The sequence below is a fragment of the Sander lucioperca genome, chromosome 13, assembly GCF_008315115.2.
Source record: "Sander lucioperca isolate FBNREF2018 chromosome 13, SLUC_FBN_1.2, whole genome shotgun sequence".
NCBI classification, from domain to species: Eukaryota; Metazoa; Chordata; class Actinopteri; order Perciformes; family Percidae; genus Sander; species Sander lucioperca.
The window spans coordinates 30663342-30680017 of record NC_050185.1 but is presented as its reverse complement, the minus strand read 5'-3'; the positions used below and the strand labels follow the sequence as shown (position 1 = coordinate 30680017).

Below are 16676 nucleotides of genomic sequence, written 5' to 3'. Positions count from 1 at the left end.
TGCAATACTCAATACTTTCGAATAGCAATACTTCTAGAATTGCAATAAATGAAAATCGCAATACAAATCGTTTTGCTGCAATCGGCACCCATGTATCAAATCGGGACAAAAGCATATCGTCCCAGTCCTACAAATGTAGAAAGGAAGAAAAATCGACCCTGTTTTATGTCTATTTAAATGTTTTCACAAATGTTACCCACACGTACTGGTTTTCTGTGGACAGATATCTTCACAAAAACATACAACAGACCCATGAGAGGAGAGGAGAAGTGAAAAAACTCAAGGAGCAACTTGCAGCCCTCCAACAGAAACTTGAGTGGTAAGTCTTAAAGCTTAGGCACTTCTCCACTTTATGGGAACAAATCTCGTGCTAATTGTGTCCTGTCTTTATTCACAGCTACAAAAATTATGGCTCGGGACCAACCAAGTACCCTCTGGCTGATATGCTGCAGTTTGTGCTGGAGTTTGCTACCACCAAGCCTACAAGTGTTTCCCCAGCTGAAGATCTGAGACCAGCTTCTCCAACTCCTGCCAACCACCCTCTCAGTGAACAAGTCTCCAAAGACAACAGGTAGAGTTCACCGAGGACCAGAGAACTGTACCAGGCAGTGGCCAGTCATCAAAGACGAAAGCACAATAAGATATTGTCTTCAGACTTTTACTAGCACTAGCCTGGTCATACTAGACTCTGGTACATTTCATTTGTACAGAGAGTCTGGCCTCTCTCCATTGACAAGTGTTAACTTCCTTGAAGGCGGGTACTCTGTTGAAGTTTAAAACTATTGAATCTGCCCAGTGCCACTCTGGATCTGCTAACGTTTGGTCGTGATGTCGGCTTAGCATCGCTAGCATTAGCCTTAGCCAACTCCTTCACCACTAATGGAGCGAGCTGGAAAATCAAACTGTTCCCGAACCCCGTGGGGAGGAGGGCCACAACATCATGGCCACCAACAAAACTCAGCAAAGATTGTTCTTGCTCGGGCTTTAACTTCTGGATATTTGACAGCGTTGCCACAACGGACCGAATGGCTTCGCTCGCATCTTTCTCCGCCGCCATTACGAAACTACAACTCAAACTAGCGCACAACCTTAACGTCATCGTTCTCAGCCACTCCCTCTGTTCACTGATTGGACCGGTAAAGATTTGACCGGAGAAAACCCACGAACATACCACAAACCCAGACGTAGTACTGAAGCAAAATGAAAATTGAGTGGAAGTACATAGGAGGGCGGAGCCAGGCTATATTACCACACCATAAACAGTCAAAAACAGTGAATAGCATGTTAATCGTTGTGGTGGAGAAGAGTAATATTTAGGGGTGTTGAAGTTGATCATTGTATCGATGCATCGCGAAGCAGACGTGGAAAGGAAGTTCATCTATCTGTTTGAATTTGTTGATGAAAACCATGTGTTGCAATATATAATAATATTGAGGAGGTGACGCATTGTGATGCATCGTGATATCGAATCGATTCGAATCGTTGATAGGATAATCAAAATTGAATCGTGAGACCAGTGAAGATTCACACCCCTAGTCTTATCAGAGCTAAAAAAAAGAATACTCACTGATGATACAGGTTCCTTCTTTACAAAACGTACATTACACCATACTGTTCTTGCAGTACTGAACATATTTGACAGACCTCCAACGTGTCTTTGATGCTTTTCTTACTCCCCTCAGTGAACCTGAAGACCCAGATTCATCGGAGGGCCTTGTTTCTAGTTGCCAGCGGACCCCCATATACAAGCCCTTCACCCAGTGCAGACACCCCGTTGACTGCCCACCCCACCCAGCCCCACACAGCATCACTGAAGAAGAGCTGCACTTTGTTAAGACCTGCCTACAGCGTTGGAGGACCGAAGTAGAGAACGACATAAATGGTAAGCTTATAATGCAGTGTACAGACTTACATTGTTTTTAACACAAGTCTTGATGTGCTTTAGCTATCTTAGCATTATGGGCTCTGACCAATGGGTTGAAAAGAGCAGTGAGAGCGATCTAAAATAGTGAAGTTGTGCCCCATAAAACCAAAAACAATGAGGTGAAATGCACTCAAATGCTGCAGAGAGCTGAGGGGGACTGCAGAATAGGGTGATAATAACTTTCTGTGGGTTTGTCACTATGAGTGACATGTTATGCATTACACATAGTCATTTCATTATTTTTTAATTAAAAAAATGATTGATTAGACAGGTGGTGCAGAAAGTGGTCAGTCTTGACACTGAAATTGCAGTGAGCTCCTGACTTTCCAAAGGCACATCCTCTGCTGCAATTCTTCTCCCACTTGGTCACACCAAAATACCTGGTATATTAAATATAGTGGTTTATATATATATATAAGTGGTGCAAGTGAGGAAAAAATCTGAGTGCGCCTCGGGAAAATAGCACTTCTGTGGCACAGAGCTACACACCTGCACGAAGAAAGAGCTCAATATCTCTCTCAGCTGACTGTGACTCCTGCCTGTCCCAAGCATTAGATTATAATATATGTGAATTTTATAATATATGTGAATTGTTGAGTCATATTCCTCTGAATTGAACCCTGCTCACCCAAACCTTCCCAATATGAGGCAAAGCAGCTTTTATTTATGTAGCAAATTTCATCCACAAGGCAATCCAAAGTGCTTTACATAAAACATTAAAGATCAATTAAAAACAATTAGACATTCATTAAAGGGAATATAAAAACAGTTCAAATAGAATAGGACAGATATGAAATACAAGAATAAAAGTTGCAGTTGCAAACAGTGCAGTGTAAGAAATTAACAATTCTTTTTCAAAAAGCAGCATCAAAAAGAAAAGTCTTAAGCCTTGATTTAAAACGACTAAGAATTGCAGTTTTCTGGGAGTTTGTTCCAGATATGTAGAGCATAAAAACTGAACGCTGCTACTCCATGTTTAGTTCCAACTCTGGGGACGGAAAGCAGAGCTGACCCAGACCACCTGAGAGGTCTGGATGGTTCATAATATAGCAGCAGATCAGAAATGTATTTTGGCCCTAAACCATTCAGTGCTTTATAAACAGTAGTAGTAGTATTTGAAAATCAATTCTTTGAGAGACAGGAAGCCAGTGTAAAGACCCCATTACTGGAGCGATGTGATCCACTTTCTTGGTGTTAGTGAGGACTCAAGCAGCAGCCTTCTCAATCAGCTGCAGCTGTCTGATTGATTTTTTTAGGGAGACCTGTAAATAATAGGTAAAAGAATAAAAAACATAAAAGATATTGATTTTCCCTTCGCTGTAGGTGCATTGTGTTCATTTCTGTTTTCTCTCTGTTTTTCGTTTTGTGTGTGTGTGTGTGTGTGTGTGTGTGTGTGTGTGTGTGTGTGTGTGTGTGTGTGTGTGTGTGTGTGTGTGTGTGTGTGTCCGTCAGAGCTAAAGGCCAGCATTGACAGGCTCACTCAGATGCTGGAGGGCATGTACTCAGACAACAGTCTCTGCCAGGTAAGACTTACAGTACACTCCTAATTCACCCTGACAAACAGCAATCACATGTTTACTATCCACTACCACTGCAGAAAGTGCATTGGGGTCAGATTGGATGAAACATTATCGATCTTCGTGGAGAAACAGAAAACAAATGTAATGTAAACAAGTCGACAGAATACAAATAACAATAAACCAGATGATTGGCTGTGGCTCAGGTGGTAGAGCGGTTGTCTACCAGTCGGATGGTCAGTGGTTCGATCCCTGACCCCTGCAGTCCCATGTGGAAGTGTCCTTGGGTGGGACCCTAAACCCCGAATTGCTCCCGATGTGTGAATGTTTGCCTGAATGTTTATCTGATGATCACCTTGTATGGCATCCTTGGCCACCACTGTATGAATGTGCTGTGTAAAGTGCTTTAAGTAATCCTTAAAACTAGAAAAAAGCACTATACATGAATGTTATACTGCAGTGAGTCACATCTCAGTATTCTGATATTTGATCCAAATGTTGTAAGTGATTTTATACAGCGGGGATTCAATGCTGTCTTCCACTCTACTCTTATTAAGGCACCCTACAGACTCCATGCAGTCCTCGTTCATGAAGGCCAGGCGTCAGCAGGCCATTACTGGGCCTACATCTACGACCATGCCAACCAGCGCTGGATGAAGTACAATGACATAAGCATCACTGAGTCATCATGGGAGGAGCTGGAGCGAGACTCATTCGGGGGCATGACCAACGCCAGTGCCTACTGCCTGATGTACATCGATGACAGGCTACCCCAGCTCATTTCAGGTACAGCTCTCAGTTATTCAGTTTGATTTGATCAGATTAGATTAACCTTGAATAATATTAGAGGGGATATCGGATTATACTGCATAGATATCTCCATATAATGTGTTTTTGTCCATCATCATGGACCAGTGTCTAAGTTTTTTTTTTTAAATCAATCAAAAAGCATTAATAAATAGTGTTCTTCTTTGCGAGCAAGAAACAGGATTAAGCGTGTAAGGGAGTTAAAACAACACATAAAAATAAAGAGGTTATAAATTATTGAAAACCCACTCTATATAAATTAATATTTACAGTTACTGTTTTTTTTATGTAGCTCTGACTCTAACCTGATATTGAGAGCGAGGCTATTTCATAATGTTAGAAACTTGAACAGTAAAAGCAGAGTCCTCTGTATTAAATCTTAAGTAAATATTTAGTACAGTACAGTTAGTGCAGTAGCATACTGAAAATGCCAGTTTGTATAATTACAATTAACTAATGTTACTGTCAGTAAGTGGGTTTTATTGTGAAAGTATATTAAGTGACACTACCCCACATCCACTCAGAAGCCACAGATAATGAGACAGGCCAGGTGCTGAATGGCATGGACTCGCTGCCATCCATCCTCAGACGCTACGTCCACGAAGACAACCGCTGGTTCCAGCAGGAGCTCAGTGAATGGGAGGAGCAGTTCTGCCAGACCGCAGCCCCACAGGGAGAGTCTACACCCTCTGCAGAGCCCCCAAACCCCATTCCAGACAATATACACCCAACACCAGTTGAGCCAGCACCCCAGTCAGGACCATCCACTGAAGAACTGGAGCAGGGAGCTTCTTCAGAGCCACAACCAGACCCAGAGGCAGAGAAGGATCCTGAGCCCGATTCCAGAGAGAAGCCTGAAGGTCTGTAGTGGTGACTAGAGAAAAGGGAATGGGGCAATATTTTCATAAGCCTTAACAAGCCATTGTGTATTATTTTCTGATAACGGCACAACCATCATTCCCAATCATTTGTATAAGTATAAAAAACCGATCTGGGGCAGCACTTTTCAAATCAGAGGCTGCAGATTTATCAACATAACAACTTGCTGTGCTGCTTCATTTGAATCAACATCCCACCTGTGCAGCACACACTGGGCACCAAAATACCACACAGACGGGCAAAGTGAATTTTAAAGGAAATAGTAAATGATCTTGCGCTGGTTGTTGCGCCGCCACTAAAACGACTTTTCGGATGTCCTCTACCTTCCGCTTTCTTTGTGTTGTAATTTCAAACTCCAGTGGATTTCTGAGGACTATGGTTAACTGCTCCTCAGATCTCTGCAGGGTAAATCCAGACAGCTAGCTAGACTATCTGTCCAATCTGAGTTTTCTGTTGCACGACTAAAACAACTTTTGAACGTACACATATTCCACCAAAACAAGTTCCTTCCCGAAGCTGATTTGCAGCGGCAGTGTGGGCTCCACTCTGCACTTAGCCCAAGACGATTGTTATTGGTTTAAAGAAATGCCAATAAACCAGAGCATGTTTCTCTCCCATCCTGGGATGCTGTGTGGACTAGCCAGACCCTCCTCCGCAGCACTGTGGAGGAAGGTTGATAAGACATATGTCTGGCTGCACAAGATTGGGATGATAATGTTTTATATGATGGGAGAGATGGAATTGTTAAAAAACTGTAACTTTATTATTGCTTGTCATTTTTATTGAGGCCCTATACTAAATGATGAGGTAGCCTTTATACAGTATATCCTGCAAGTAAAAGTAACTACTGAACAGTACTTTTCATCATATTTCATGTGTGTACACTCAAAGCCTCTTTCCTCTCTATTTTTTTTTTTGACCCCAGAAGAACCAAGAAAGTTAACACCACCACCACCACAGAGCCCCGGCTGCCAGCCAGACGACACCAGCAGTGCAGCAGTCACTGACACCCTAGGGCCCAGCCAGAGCTCCGCCTCAGCTGAAAAGGAGCTTCAGAGTCAGGTGGGCACGTCTGTGACACCCCGACCACCCACTCCCCCCTCTTTAGAATATGGGTCAGAAATTCTAGACCACAAAAATAAAGTGAGTTCATCTGGCTCAAGGATCTTGTTTCTCCACTTAGCATAGCCATGGAGATCCAGGCTTTATGTCAGGCGGGGTGAAGAGTAACACACAGATAAACTAAAGGTTAGGAGTAATCACTGCTATCAACTCATTTGCTAAATGCCAAGTTTCTGTCTTCCCCATGAGGTATTCTAAGTAATGACAACAAAACTGTCAGCACATCCACATGATACAAGCCTTCTGTGATCGCGCATCACCCCCCACCCCTCCTCCACACAGTTGCTAGTAGCCACGGAGGATTAAAAAACATGATGGACTCTTCAGAAGAGGTCATTATCTTCACTTGAGTTTCTTCGCGCGAAAGTCGCCGGACGACAACATTTTCTGAACATAGCCATACTGAGAAATATAGAGAGAGTTGTGTGGAGCTGATAGTCTTAATTAGCTTTGTAGCAACGGACATTTATTAATATCAAAAAGTTACGCACTAAAGCTTTAATAGTCATTAACTTGTTCAGAGGCATATCCTATCATTTTCACTTTATCACATTCAGTTTCTGTTCTGGTCAAAATACTAGAAATACAGGGCGCCCTGATAGCTCACCTGGTTGAGCGTGCACCCCATGTACAGAGGCTCAGTCCTTACTGCAGTGGCCGGGGGTTCAATTCCACCCTGTGGTGCTTTGTTGCGTCATTCCCCCTCTCTCTCCACTTTCATGTCTTCAGCTGTCCTTTATATAAAGGCCTAAAATGCCCAAAAAGTACCCCTGTCAACAGAAACTGATTATAAGCTTCATAAATATAATATTTATTGTAAGCTGTACCTTTAGATGGCATTAAATGGTTGGTGTTAAAATAGAAACACATGCTGTATACTGTATTTAAACTGTCATTATCCATATATATTAACTTTGCTCCACAGTTTTTTGTAATACATACTTACATATGTGTTGATAAGTGTAGGTGCATTTCTGTATGGAGGCAGACTATGCAAAGCCCTAAACAGAATAAGTGGATATAAATAGTGGATGGATAGAAGGCATAGTAATGTGTGTTTTGTTAAATCTTTCTGTCAGACTCCTGGCCCTGAAGCAGAGCTTAGTAACCCGGCACCATCTGACCTCTATGTGGAGAAGGACGACACACAGGCGGCAGGCCTCGGCCCTCAAGCTGAAGGCGAGTCAGAGGCTTCCAGAGAAGCTCCTGAACATGAAGCAAAGCTGGAGGATGAGCCACAGCAGCAGGAAGTCCCGGCCAGACAGCGACATACTGAGAATGAGGTCTCGGAGGTGGAAATCCCCAATGTGGGCCGGATCATGGTGAGAGCTGATGCTGACGGATACAATGAAGAGGTAAGCACGTGTCACAATGTGATGTGAATTCAGTAGCTTATACCACATAGCAAAGTTAGTTAAACCTAGGTTACTGCCTCCAAATATAAATGAAAATGGGGGAAATTTGAGGATAAATGTATTGCATTAAAGCAGTAATATACATAGCTGCATTAAGATATATTAACAGATCTGATGTTTTCTGATGTTTATGACACCATCAGATTGATAAATAGTTAATCAGTTCAAAATGTAGCCAACTTTGTCCTCCAGTTTTTCTGAGCTTGACCACTGAAACAGCATTTATAATGAAAGCTTATGTGTGGGATTTAGATCTTCCTAGTGCTCATACGCTGCTTTTAAGGACACATTTAAGCTGTTTTGCTGTTTTAAATTCTTACTTTAAGGACCTTTCCCACCGTTGACACAACCACCACCAGTCTGATTTGAGCAGAAATCATACATTTGCAACATCTCATGTATGTGGGAATGGGATGCAGCCCTAAGCCCTATTTCTCAGCGGTTTGCTGCCCGGTTGATGTTATAATCTCTTGTTTCTTCTTATTTCCTAGATGATGCTGACTCCAGCTATGCAGGGTGTCATTCTAGCCATAGCCAAGGCCAGACAAATCTTCGATAAGGAAGGCCCTGAGGCTGGCCTCATCAAGGTATGGTCCTCACGCCTCCACAGTTCATAAAACAATGAAATAATCAATACGTTTTCTGGAATCGTTTTGCCAGCCAACATCAAATATTTACATAGCTACATTAAACTGCTTCTTTCAAATATAGGAGCAACATTTTTTCTCACTATGTAAATGGGTTTTAATGTGCCCTGTCTGTATGTGATATGATTTGTTTTAATGTACCCTTTTTAATCACAGATTTTGCACATGCAAACAAAAAGACACATTTCTGCTTTTTTGCACACAAAAACCTAGATGATAAAGTATTTTCTTTCAGCATCCCAAATATTTTCTTCTATTAATGATAAAGAACAGATTCTTTTGTCAACTATTCCAAATGTAAGAAGGTCAAAGTCAATAACAAGACGAGCATTTTAACCTTGTTTTTTGACTCATAAAATCCAACAATCCCCACATCTTAATGAGAACAAAGAAAGTACTTCAATACTAGAAAATATTGCAAATTGTGTTCCAGTGTCTAAGTTAAAAAAAAAATCAATTTGCTCTCCCATGAGGAGATACTTGGGTTGATACTTGAAGGCAAAAGTCAAATAATTTACTTTAACTATAAATTACTTTTTTTCTATGTATTGTTGATGAGGTTTTCAACTTTAGTAACCCATTATGAATGTAGAATGCAAGAAGAAGAAAGCAAGCATTATCACTTAACCTCTGTTAATATACAGTACTCAGTTGTTGTATGAGTCATTCTGAGTTCAGTCACTGTGATGTTGCATCAAAAAAAAAACATCTATCTGGCACTTTTACATGTTGCCAACTACCAGCATTGGCTTATTTAGATATGATTAAAACAGATAAGTTTCCCGTTGTTCCCTCAGGCCTTCCACGAGGAGTATGCCCGCTTGTATGAGCTCTCCAAAGAGGAGACCACACCCCAGGAGGACGCTCGTCTGCAGCACGCTCTGGTCTACTTCTTCCAGAACAAGGCACCCAATCGCATTATTGAGAGGACGCTGCTGGAGCAGTTTACCGACCGCAACCTGAGCTTCGATGAGAGGTACACACAGATAACAGACAAATGTCTCAGACATTAGCCTTTTACATTGGTTTTTAAAAGATAAAAACATGAATACAAATAAGCTAAGATAAACCTCTGTTGGATATTATATGGACATTATAATACATTATAATAAAACAAGTTGTGAGGAATTAGGGGACATGATAAATTCATTTGTCAGAAAAGAGATATTTGAAAGGGTTCTGTTTGGTCGGTTGTTTATGTACAATGTGAACACATAGCAGAAGTGAGTAACTAAGGTGGTTGGAAAGAAGGTTTTTCTCACAGCATTTCGTAGACTAAGTAATACAGTAGACCAGGGGTCTTCAACGTTTTTTAAGCCAAGACCCCTTAACTGAAAGAGAGATGGAGCAAGGACCCCCTATTACATATATTTTATAAAATGAAGTTTAAATTAGACCTACAATAACATGTAGGGCGGCCTAAAGCCTTTATACATACCTTTTTTGCATAGAATACTAAGCTATTCAAATAGCCTAATAATTGTTGCCATGGTTTTATAAACCAAGTTTTAATGTTGAACATACATGTGGCATGGCCTTAGTGACTACCTTGACTATAGGCCAGTGAGCCTATCATCAGTAGGGATTTATATTTGCTAATAATATGTTGGATTCATGTTAAGACTTTTTAAATTAAAAAAAAACTTTCAAAAATTAACAATATTTGGAGGCCCCCCTGCGTTGACTCTGAGGACCTCCTGTTGAAGATCCCTGCAGTAGACCATACAGCGTGCCTGTTACCCCATCTAGTGTCCAGAGGAGAGACCTGCAGCACGGTGTGAATGTTCCTGTATCAATCCTGTTGAAAATCAAAAGCATTACTTATGTCCTTTCTGTGCATGCAGAGCCATCAGTATCATGAGGGAAGCCCGAACCAAGCTGCGCCTCATCAAGCCGGAGGACATGGATATGGATGAGTACTTGGTGGGTTGCCTTTTCTGACTTATTTTCAGGGATGCACTGCTCATGTGTTGGATGTTAACTGGTCCCATCTTTGTAATAATTTCACTGGGAATTAATCTATCTCTGCTGCCTTATTTGTTTGCTTTAAGTTCAGGAACAATATACCAATCATCAATATATAGTTTATATATGTAATTTTGAGACAGTTAGACAATCCACCTGGTTGTATGGCAGTGCATGTAAACCGGATGGCATTTGGTCACATTGGACTGAGAACTGTGTACACCAGTGGTTCTTAACCTTTTTGGGACCAGCGCCCCACTATCCATTATCCAGGTCCTTACTCAGATACTCTGACGTCCCGTTCCCGTGAAGGCAGCACAGAACTGACAGAAACACAGAAGAGAAGAAGAGTTACGATCCACCGTCTCGTCCAGTCACAGTGGCGTAAACTGGCAGGTTTTTAATGTTGCAGACCACTGTTTTTTGCAAGTAGTTTAAATTGTAAACTCGTATTGTTGTGAACCTTTGGTGTAAATTCGCCTTAAAACAAATGCCCCCCAAAGGCACCTCAACGCCCCTCTTTCCACAATATTGCTTCCAGCACCCCCCGTCATCCTCTCAACGCCCCCTGGGGGGCTGTACCACCCCGTTGAGAAACACTGGTGTAGACCCTAGCATGAAATGACCGTTGGAGTGATGGGGACACTGTTTTAAACTGTTTCTTATTACAAGAATATAAACTTAACATCAGACGTATCCCTTATTACAATGATAAGTGGGATCCAAACAGCAAATGACGTTCCCGTTGGTTGTCCTGTGTGCTTTTTCACAGCAGTGGCATGACGACTACAGGCTGTTCAGAACGGTGTTTGTCTACCTGCTGACTGGACTGGAGCACTACCAGCATGGGAAGTAGGTGTTACCTCTACACCGCCTGGCCAGCATGTGTCCAGTCACTTCCTGCAGATCAGTATCAACCTGTTTGTTTCATCCATGTGTTGAACCACAAAATCTCAGTTTCAACCGAAGTTTCAGAAATGAAAAGTTACAATAATCATCACTGCACATAGAGAAGATAGAGAAGAAGACATAGCATAGCTACTAATGTTCTTACACTTACACACGAGAACAAGTAACAAGTAAACAGGATCAGAAACAGGTTTTAGGATTAATGAAGTTCAGCTGGTCCAGTAAGGAAGAAAATGCATCTTTTATTAGTGACATTGTTTAAAAAGAAAAGCTGCAGTTACATTTTGTAGTGCATTTGTAAATACTTTGACCTCATTGCAACATACTTACAAGTGCATACCATTCTGACTGGATTAAATATCTGTGTTCAAAAATGATGATGATTGGTTTACATACCAATAAATGTCAAAAGTGTGATGGCAGTTTTTTGTAGAGAATTACATGGTGGCTGTTGTCTGCCTTGTGTGTGTGTGTGTGTGTGTGTGTGTGTGTGTGTGTGTGTGTGTATGCGCGGCAGGATGCGGGAGGCACTGATATTCCTGGCTCATGCGTACGAGACTAACCTCACCCTGCTGAAGAACGGAGAGAAACGTGGCATGGACAAGTCTCTTATTGCCGTTTACAGGAGGAAATGCCTCACTGTGAGTAAAGCCGCTCTTGCAGTCAGTGCTGGTGTGACTACATGACGACACTGAGCTCAATCATTCTGCATTAAGGTTAGAATAAAAATAAAAAGGTTGTTTGAAAAAAAGTTACAATATGAAAATGTGACTTTCCATGGCAGTCTGCCCTTGTAATTTGATATTTCTTGTATGCAAGTAGACATTTTGGCCCGCGCTTGAGGAAATTTCATGAGACATCCGAATCATAGAAGTCATCCTCTGGGAACTATCAGTGTCCATGTGACATTTCATGACATTTGGCCAATAGTTTCTGACATATCTTCCTCTGGAACAACTGACCAACATTGCTGTAATTAGGCTGTGTCACTAACAGGACAAATGTTTTAGATCAGAAGCACTTGGGTAAGTGACCTACTTACAGTCTCAGTAGTTCATACAATGCAGTCAGTTGAATTTGAAATAATGACTATGAAGTTAAAATTCAAAGTTCAATGTTGACCCTGGAACTAGAAGTTGAGTAAACAACCTCACCACAAATTCCATTTAGTGGCTGTTCTGGAGCCTTCGATCAGATCACATGAACTTAAAGGGATAGTTTGGATCTTTTGTAGGGCTGCCTGCTTCTCCAACCTGGGGGCGTGCCAAGTGCCATCTACTGTAGGTTATACACTCACTATGGATAAGTACCTCATACAACCCCACCTTAATACCTCTGAACTATGCCTTAAAGCCTTTGGATCAACATGAACGTCCTTGAAGTGTTTAGGAGAAAAAGAACATTTGAACATCTACAATTCCACGAAAATGAAGGAAACTCCATCTGCTGACGAAGCTCATTTGATATGATTGAGAGTTCTAGAACAGCTACTAAATGGACCTTGTGGTGAGCTCTTTTTCATACCACATAACATTAGGTATGTAATCATGCAGTATAGTATCAGTTGTGTAGTATTATTGCAAACTCTGTATCTTAAATAGTAATTTAACTGAATTTCTATTTTTGATGACCGCCAGTGGTTTAAGCGATCACCTTGCTACAGTGATGTACAGGTGTAGAGGACCTTGTGACTTCACTGTTGGCTACAGTAACTGGTGCACACTTCTGACCACATCCAACCACCCTCATCAGGCTTGAAACTCTCAACCAGAGAGGGCAGTGACACACAGCTTTTAAGCCCTTATGTTATGTTATTCTTAAAACAAATAAGGAAATGGAGAATATCAGGTTTTTAATCACTAACTTGCAAATGTATGTATCAAGATACATCAACACATAACCCCAATATCTACGCATTATGGGGCAACTGATCTGATTATGCAATCTGCTTCTAAATATATATGTGTGATTTTCCTGAAATGCTTCATGAGCACAGTGTTGCAAAGTGATCAAACACACAAAGGAAGTACAGAGGAAACTATGTGACAATAACTTTGACTCTCTTCTCCATTCTCCTCCTCCTCCTCCTCCTCCTCCTCCCAACATCCACCACGCAGGCATTGAATGAAAGCGCATCGCGGCTGTTTTGCAGCGGTGAGGAGACCAATGTGGAGGAGGGCATCGCCATCATGGACGAGGCCGTCATCCCCTGCCTTCACCTGATGAGCCGGGACTCGGCTTTATCCCATGAAGACCGGGACGCCATGGAGAGCATCCGCAGCCACTGGTGCTGCTGCCTGGGCCAGGACATGGATGGTAAAATAAGTTGATTTAGGGCTGGGCTACATATGGACATTATATCAAAATTGATATATGAGGCTGGATATCGTCTTAAATTTTGGATATCGTAATATCGCAATATGGCATAAGTATTGTCTTTTCCTGGTTTTAAAGGCTACACTACAGTTAACCCTTGTGTTGTCTTCCTGTCAACCTTTTCAATGTTTTTGACGCCTTTCTTTCACAGTTTGTTTTTGCTTTTTCCAACGTTTTAAATTGTTACATTTTTCTTCTACACTTTTTCAGCGCTTATTTCTACGTCCCATATTTTCTGATATAAAACAAAAATTGAAAACGGGTCAGTGTGACCCGAAGTCAACACAAGGGTTTTAAGTGATGTAATTTTCTGAACTTATCAGGCTGTTCTATTATTTGCCTTTATCCACTTAGTCATTATATCTAAATTATTACCAATAGTCAACCCTACAATATCGTCGTAATATTGACATTGATGTATTTGGTCAATTGATTTTCTCCATATCGCCCAGCTCTAAGTTAAATGAAGACATCTGCATATCTTATGAAAATCCTCTAATTGTTGTCAAAGTGTTCCAACCCTGATGGCACCAATTTTCAAAATTAATCAAAATTAATTTAATCACAATAATTAAGATACTAAATAAAACGCTAAATAATTGCTTAACATTCTACACATACTACTTAAACTAACTTGAGCCTTTTTTAAAACATCCATGTATGCTTATTAGTGCTGTCAAGCGATTAAAATATTTAATCGCAATTATGTCATAGTTAACCGCAGTTAATCGGCCTTGCTTTGTGCTTTTGTCGCCTGGCTTTGACGAGGGGGCGGAGAATTGGCATCAGCTGTGTGCTTGGCCATCAAGTGGTATTTTCAGACTAGACGTGCTGCGATGATAGCTCAGTTCACAACGACAAAACACACAGATCACTTTGGTCTTGTCAGTGGAACCATTTGGCAACTTTTTAAAAGTAAACTTTCCATTCAGAATCTTATTGGCGTCCATTTCGGCGCCTCGCGCTCACCATCCACTCAAAACGTAACGTTAGCCTACTACTCTTTGGCCGGCTCGCAAGCCCAAACTAGTGTGTGCGGCGTGCCTGTTGTTATGTTTCCGGTCTAGCTAGATCCGGTGTGGTGTTGTAGTTTTTATAACGTTACTAGTTGTTGCAACAGCATGTGAAAAAAACTACAAAGTTTGCTAGGCCAAAAAGAACGTTAATCTCGCGATAACAAAATTGACGCCGTTAAAATGGGTTTGCGTTAACGCCGTTAATAATGCGTTTAACTGACAGCACTAATGCTTATTAACAGTCTTCTTCTTTCTTGCCTCTTGCTGGTGCATTGCTACATTTCTTGCTGCAACGCCAACTGTCAATCAGTGGAATAGTGTGAAACTGTCATCAGGACTGTGTATCGCATCAGCGATGTCTCATAGGCATATGCATGCATCCTCCGCCGTGTGCTCGTAGAGCAGTAAAATTGGGACGTACACCGATACTAACACTAACAAACATTGAACTAAAATGCCACTAAAATAAACCCCCATTTCTACGGCTCTTCCTTTGTTTACAGACTCATTGCAGGTGAAGCTGGGGGAGTTTCTGCCCCGGGTTCTGGATGGATCAGCTGAGACAGTAGTTCTTAAAGACCCACCCAAAGTCCATGTCAACCAGGCCCACGACCTGTGCAGTCGCCTGGCCGCTGTCATGGAGTCCATCCACAGCACCTCGATAGTCAGCGTTAAGTAAAGCCCTGAATGAAAGTCCTCCTTGAAGCGTGCGTCTGACCTGCAAGCAACTTGGCCGATAGCTCCTTCTGTGCTGACAGACTGGGGTTGAGACAGCGTGTAGTTTTCAACAAGCCAAATTATGTATTTCATTTTATCGGCTGGTTTAGTACTGCACATGCATATAATTTTGATGGTTTAACATAGAAAGCTATAAGCCGTATTTAGGGGTAGATAGATAGGGGATAGGGCAGGGTTGTCAGCACATGAATACATGCTCATTACAACAGCATTACCACGTCACCCAAAAGCTTCTGGAAAAGCTTCCATTATATGCCTTCTGTTCTGCCTGCCCACCAGCATCAGCAACCCCCCGTTTGCTGAAAAAATACTAACAGTGTTTAAAAATCATAATGCCCCCTAAGCAGCAGCAGGTTATGCAAAAGAAGCCCAAACGGTAGCAGCCCACTGTAAAAAAGAAAAGTTCTCCCATGACCCGCAAAAACAATAGTTTTTGGTTTACTAGATATCAGTTAACATCTAAAAACATGTTTTAGACCTTCTGCCTCCAGATCTCTTCGCCTTTGAGTACATCCTCTTGGTACCATCTCCAAAGAGAACATTACTTACTGTCAAGGCCAGTTCTGGAACTAGTGGCTCTGGTCTTTTTCCTAAAAACTGTAGAGAGACTGTAAAGGTTTTATAGCTGTAACCAGCTTCTTGTCAGCCAAACAATTGTTCATTAAACCAACCTGCAGGACAAACGTCATCAGTAGGAAAACAGGGGAGCTATAAACTATGATTGGCACTCTGAATATGTTTTATTGCCTGGCAAACGTGTTAACTTTAAAACTGCCAACAATTGGACTGTCACTCAAACTCTGCAGGAAGTGACTGACTGAATTGGTAGGATTTGTTGTTTTGTTGCTAAGCAGTGTGAACGCACAAAAGGCCTTTTATACAGGGCTAAAAGAAAAACACTAGATTTGTACTGCACAGTAACAAATGCTTTGTTAAATATATGTTTTATATTACTTTGTATTTTTCCAAAACCGGAAATTTTACATGTATGTGAAGCTAGAAAGAAAGATAGATAGTTCTATTATGCATAAACATATTAATGGTGTCCGAGATGCAATGCAGTATCATGAATGAATCCCCTAAATCAGGATTTAGAGCTACTCTAACAGCCAGTTCTGGCTGCTTTTTCACTTGTACTCTGTGACGATACTCAATAAATGTTTTAGATACTCTGTGTACTCCTTTATCATTGACTGCCTTCACTTGTGTAGTAGAAGTAATAGTTTGCTAAAAACTGTCCAGCTGTTATGAGAAATAAAAAATAAAAAAGAACTATATATTTGTTAGCTGTTTTTAAAAAGATTTACACCTTTTGTAGGAACTAATCAATTCAGGGGAGATAAAGTATTAAGAGACAAACT

The 16676-nt window shown here is 41.3% G+C and overlaps 1 protein-coding gene across 4 annotated transcripts in view; it reads left to right on the top strand.

Annotated features, from left to right (window-relative positions):
• The window catches only part of usp28 (ubiquitin specific peptidase 28), a 30677-nt gene extending 14184 nt beyond the window's left edge, over positions 1–16493 (top strand). For 2 of the 4 annotated variants that reach the window (XM_031307926.2, XM_035990786.1), the window contains exons 12-26: positions 224–319; positions 398–571; positions 1683–1882; positions 3377–3447; positions 3999–4227; positions 4773–5108; positions 6053–6189; positions 7329–7604; positions 8156–8251; positions 9109–9287; positions 10156–10234; positions 11049–11128; positions 11703–11826; positions 13303–13501; positions 15081–16493. In XM_031307926.2, coding sequence (XP_031163786.1) covers positions 224–319; positions 398–571; positions 1683–1882; positions 3377–3447; positions 3999–4227; positions 4773–5108; positions 6053–6189; positions 7329–7604; positions 8156–8251; positions 9109–9287; positions 10156–10234; positions 11049–11128; positions 11703–11826; positions 13303–13501; positions 15081–15256 — 2452 coding nt within the window. In that variant the 3' untranslated portion in view covers positions 15257–16493. Of the gene's footprint in view, positions 1–216; positions 320–397; positions 572–1682; positions 1883–3376; positions 3448–3998; positions 4228–4772; positions 5109–6052; positions 6190–7328; positions 7605–8155; positions 8252–9108; positions 9288–10155; positions 10235–11048; positions 11129–11702; positions 11827–13302; positions 13502–15080 lie in introns of all 4 variants that reach the window. The other 2 variants (XM_035990787.1, XM_035990785.1) reach the window with 2 other exon arrangements.
• The last annotated feature ends 183 nt before the right edge of the window (positions 16494–16676 follow it).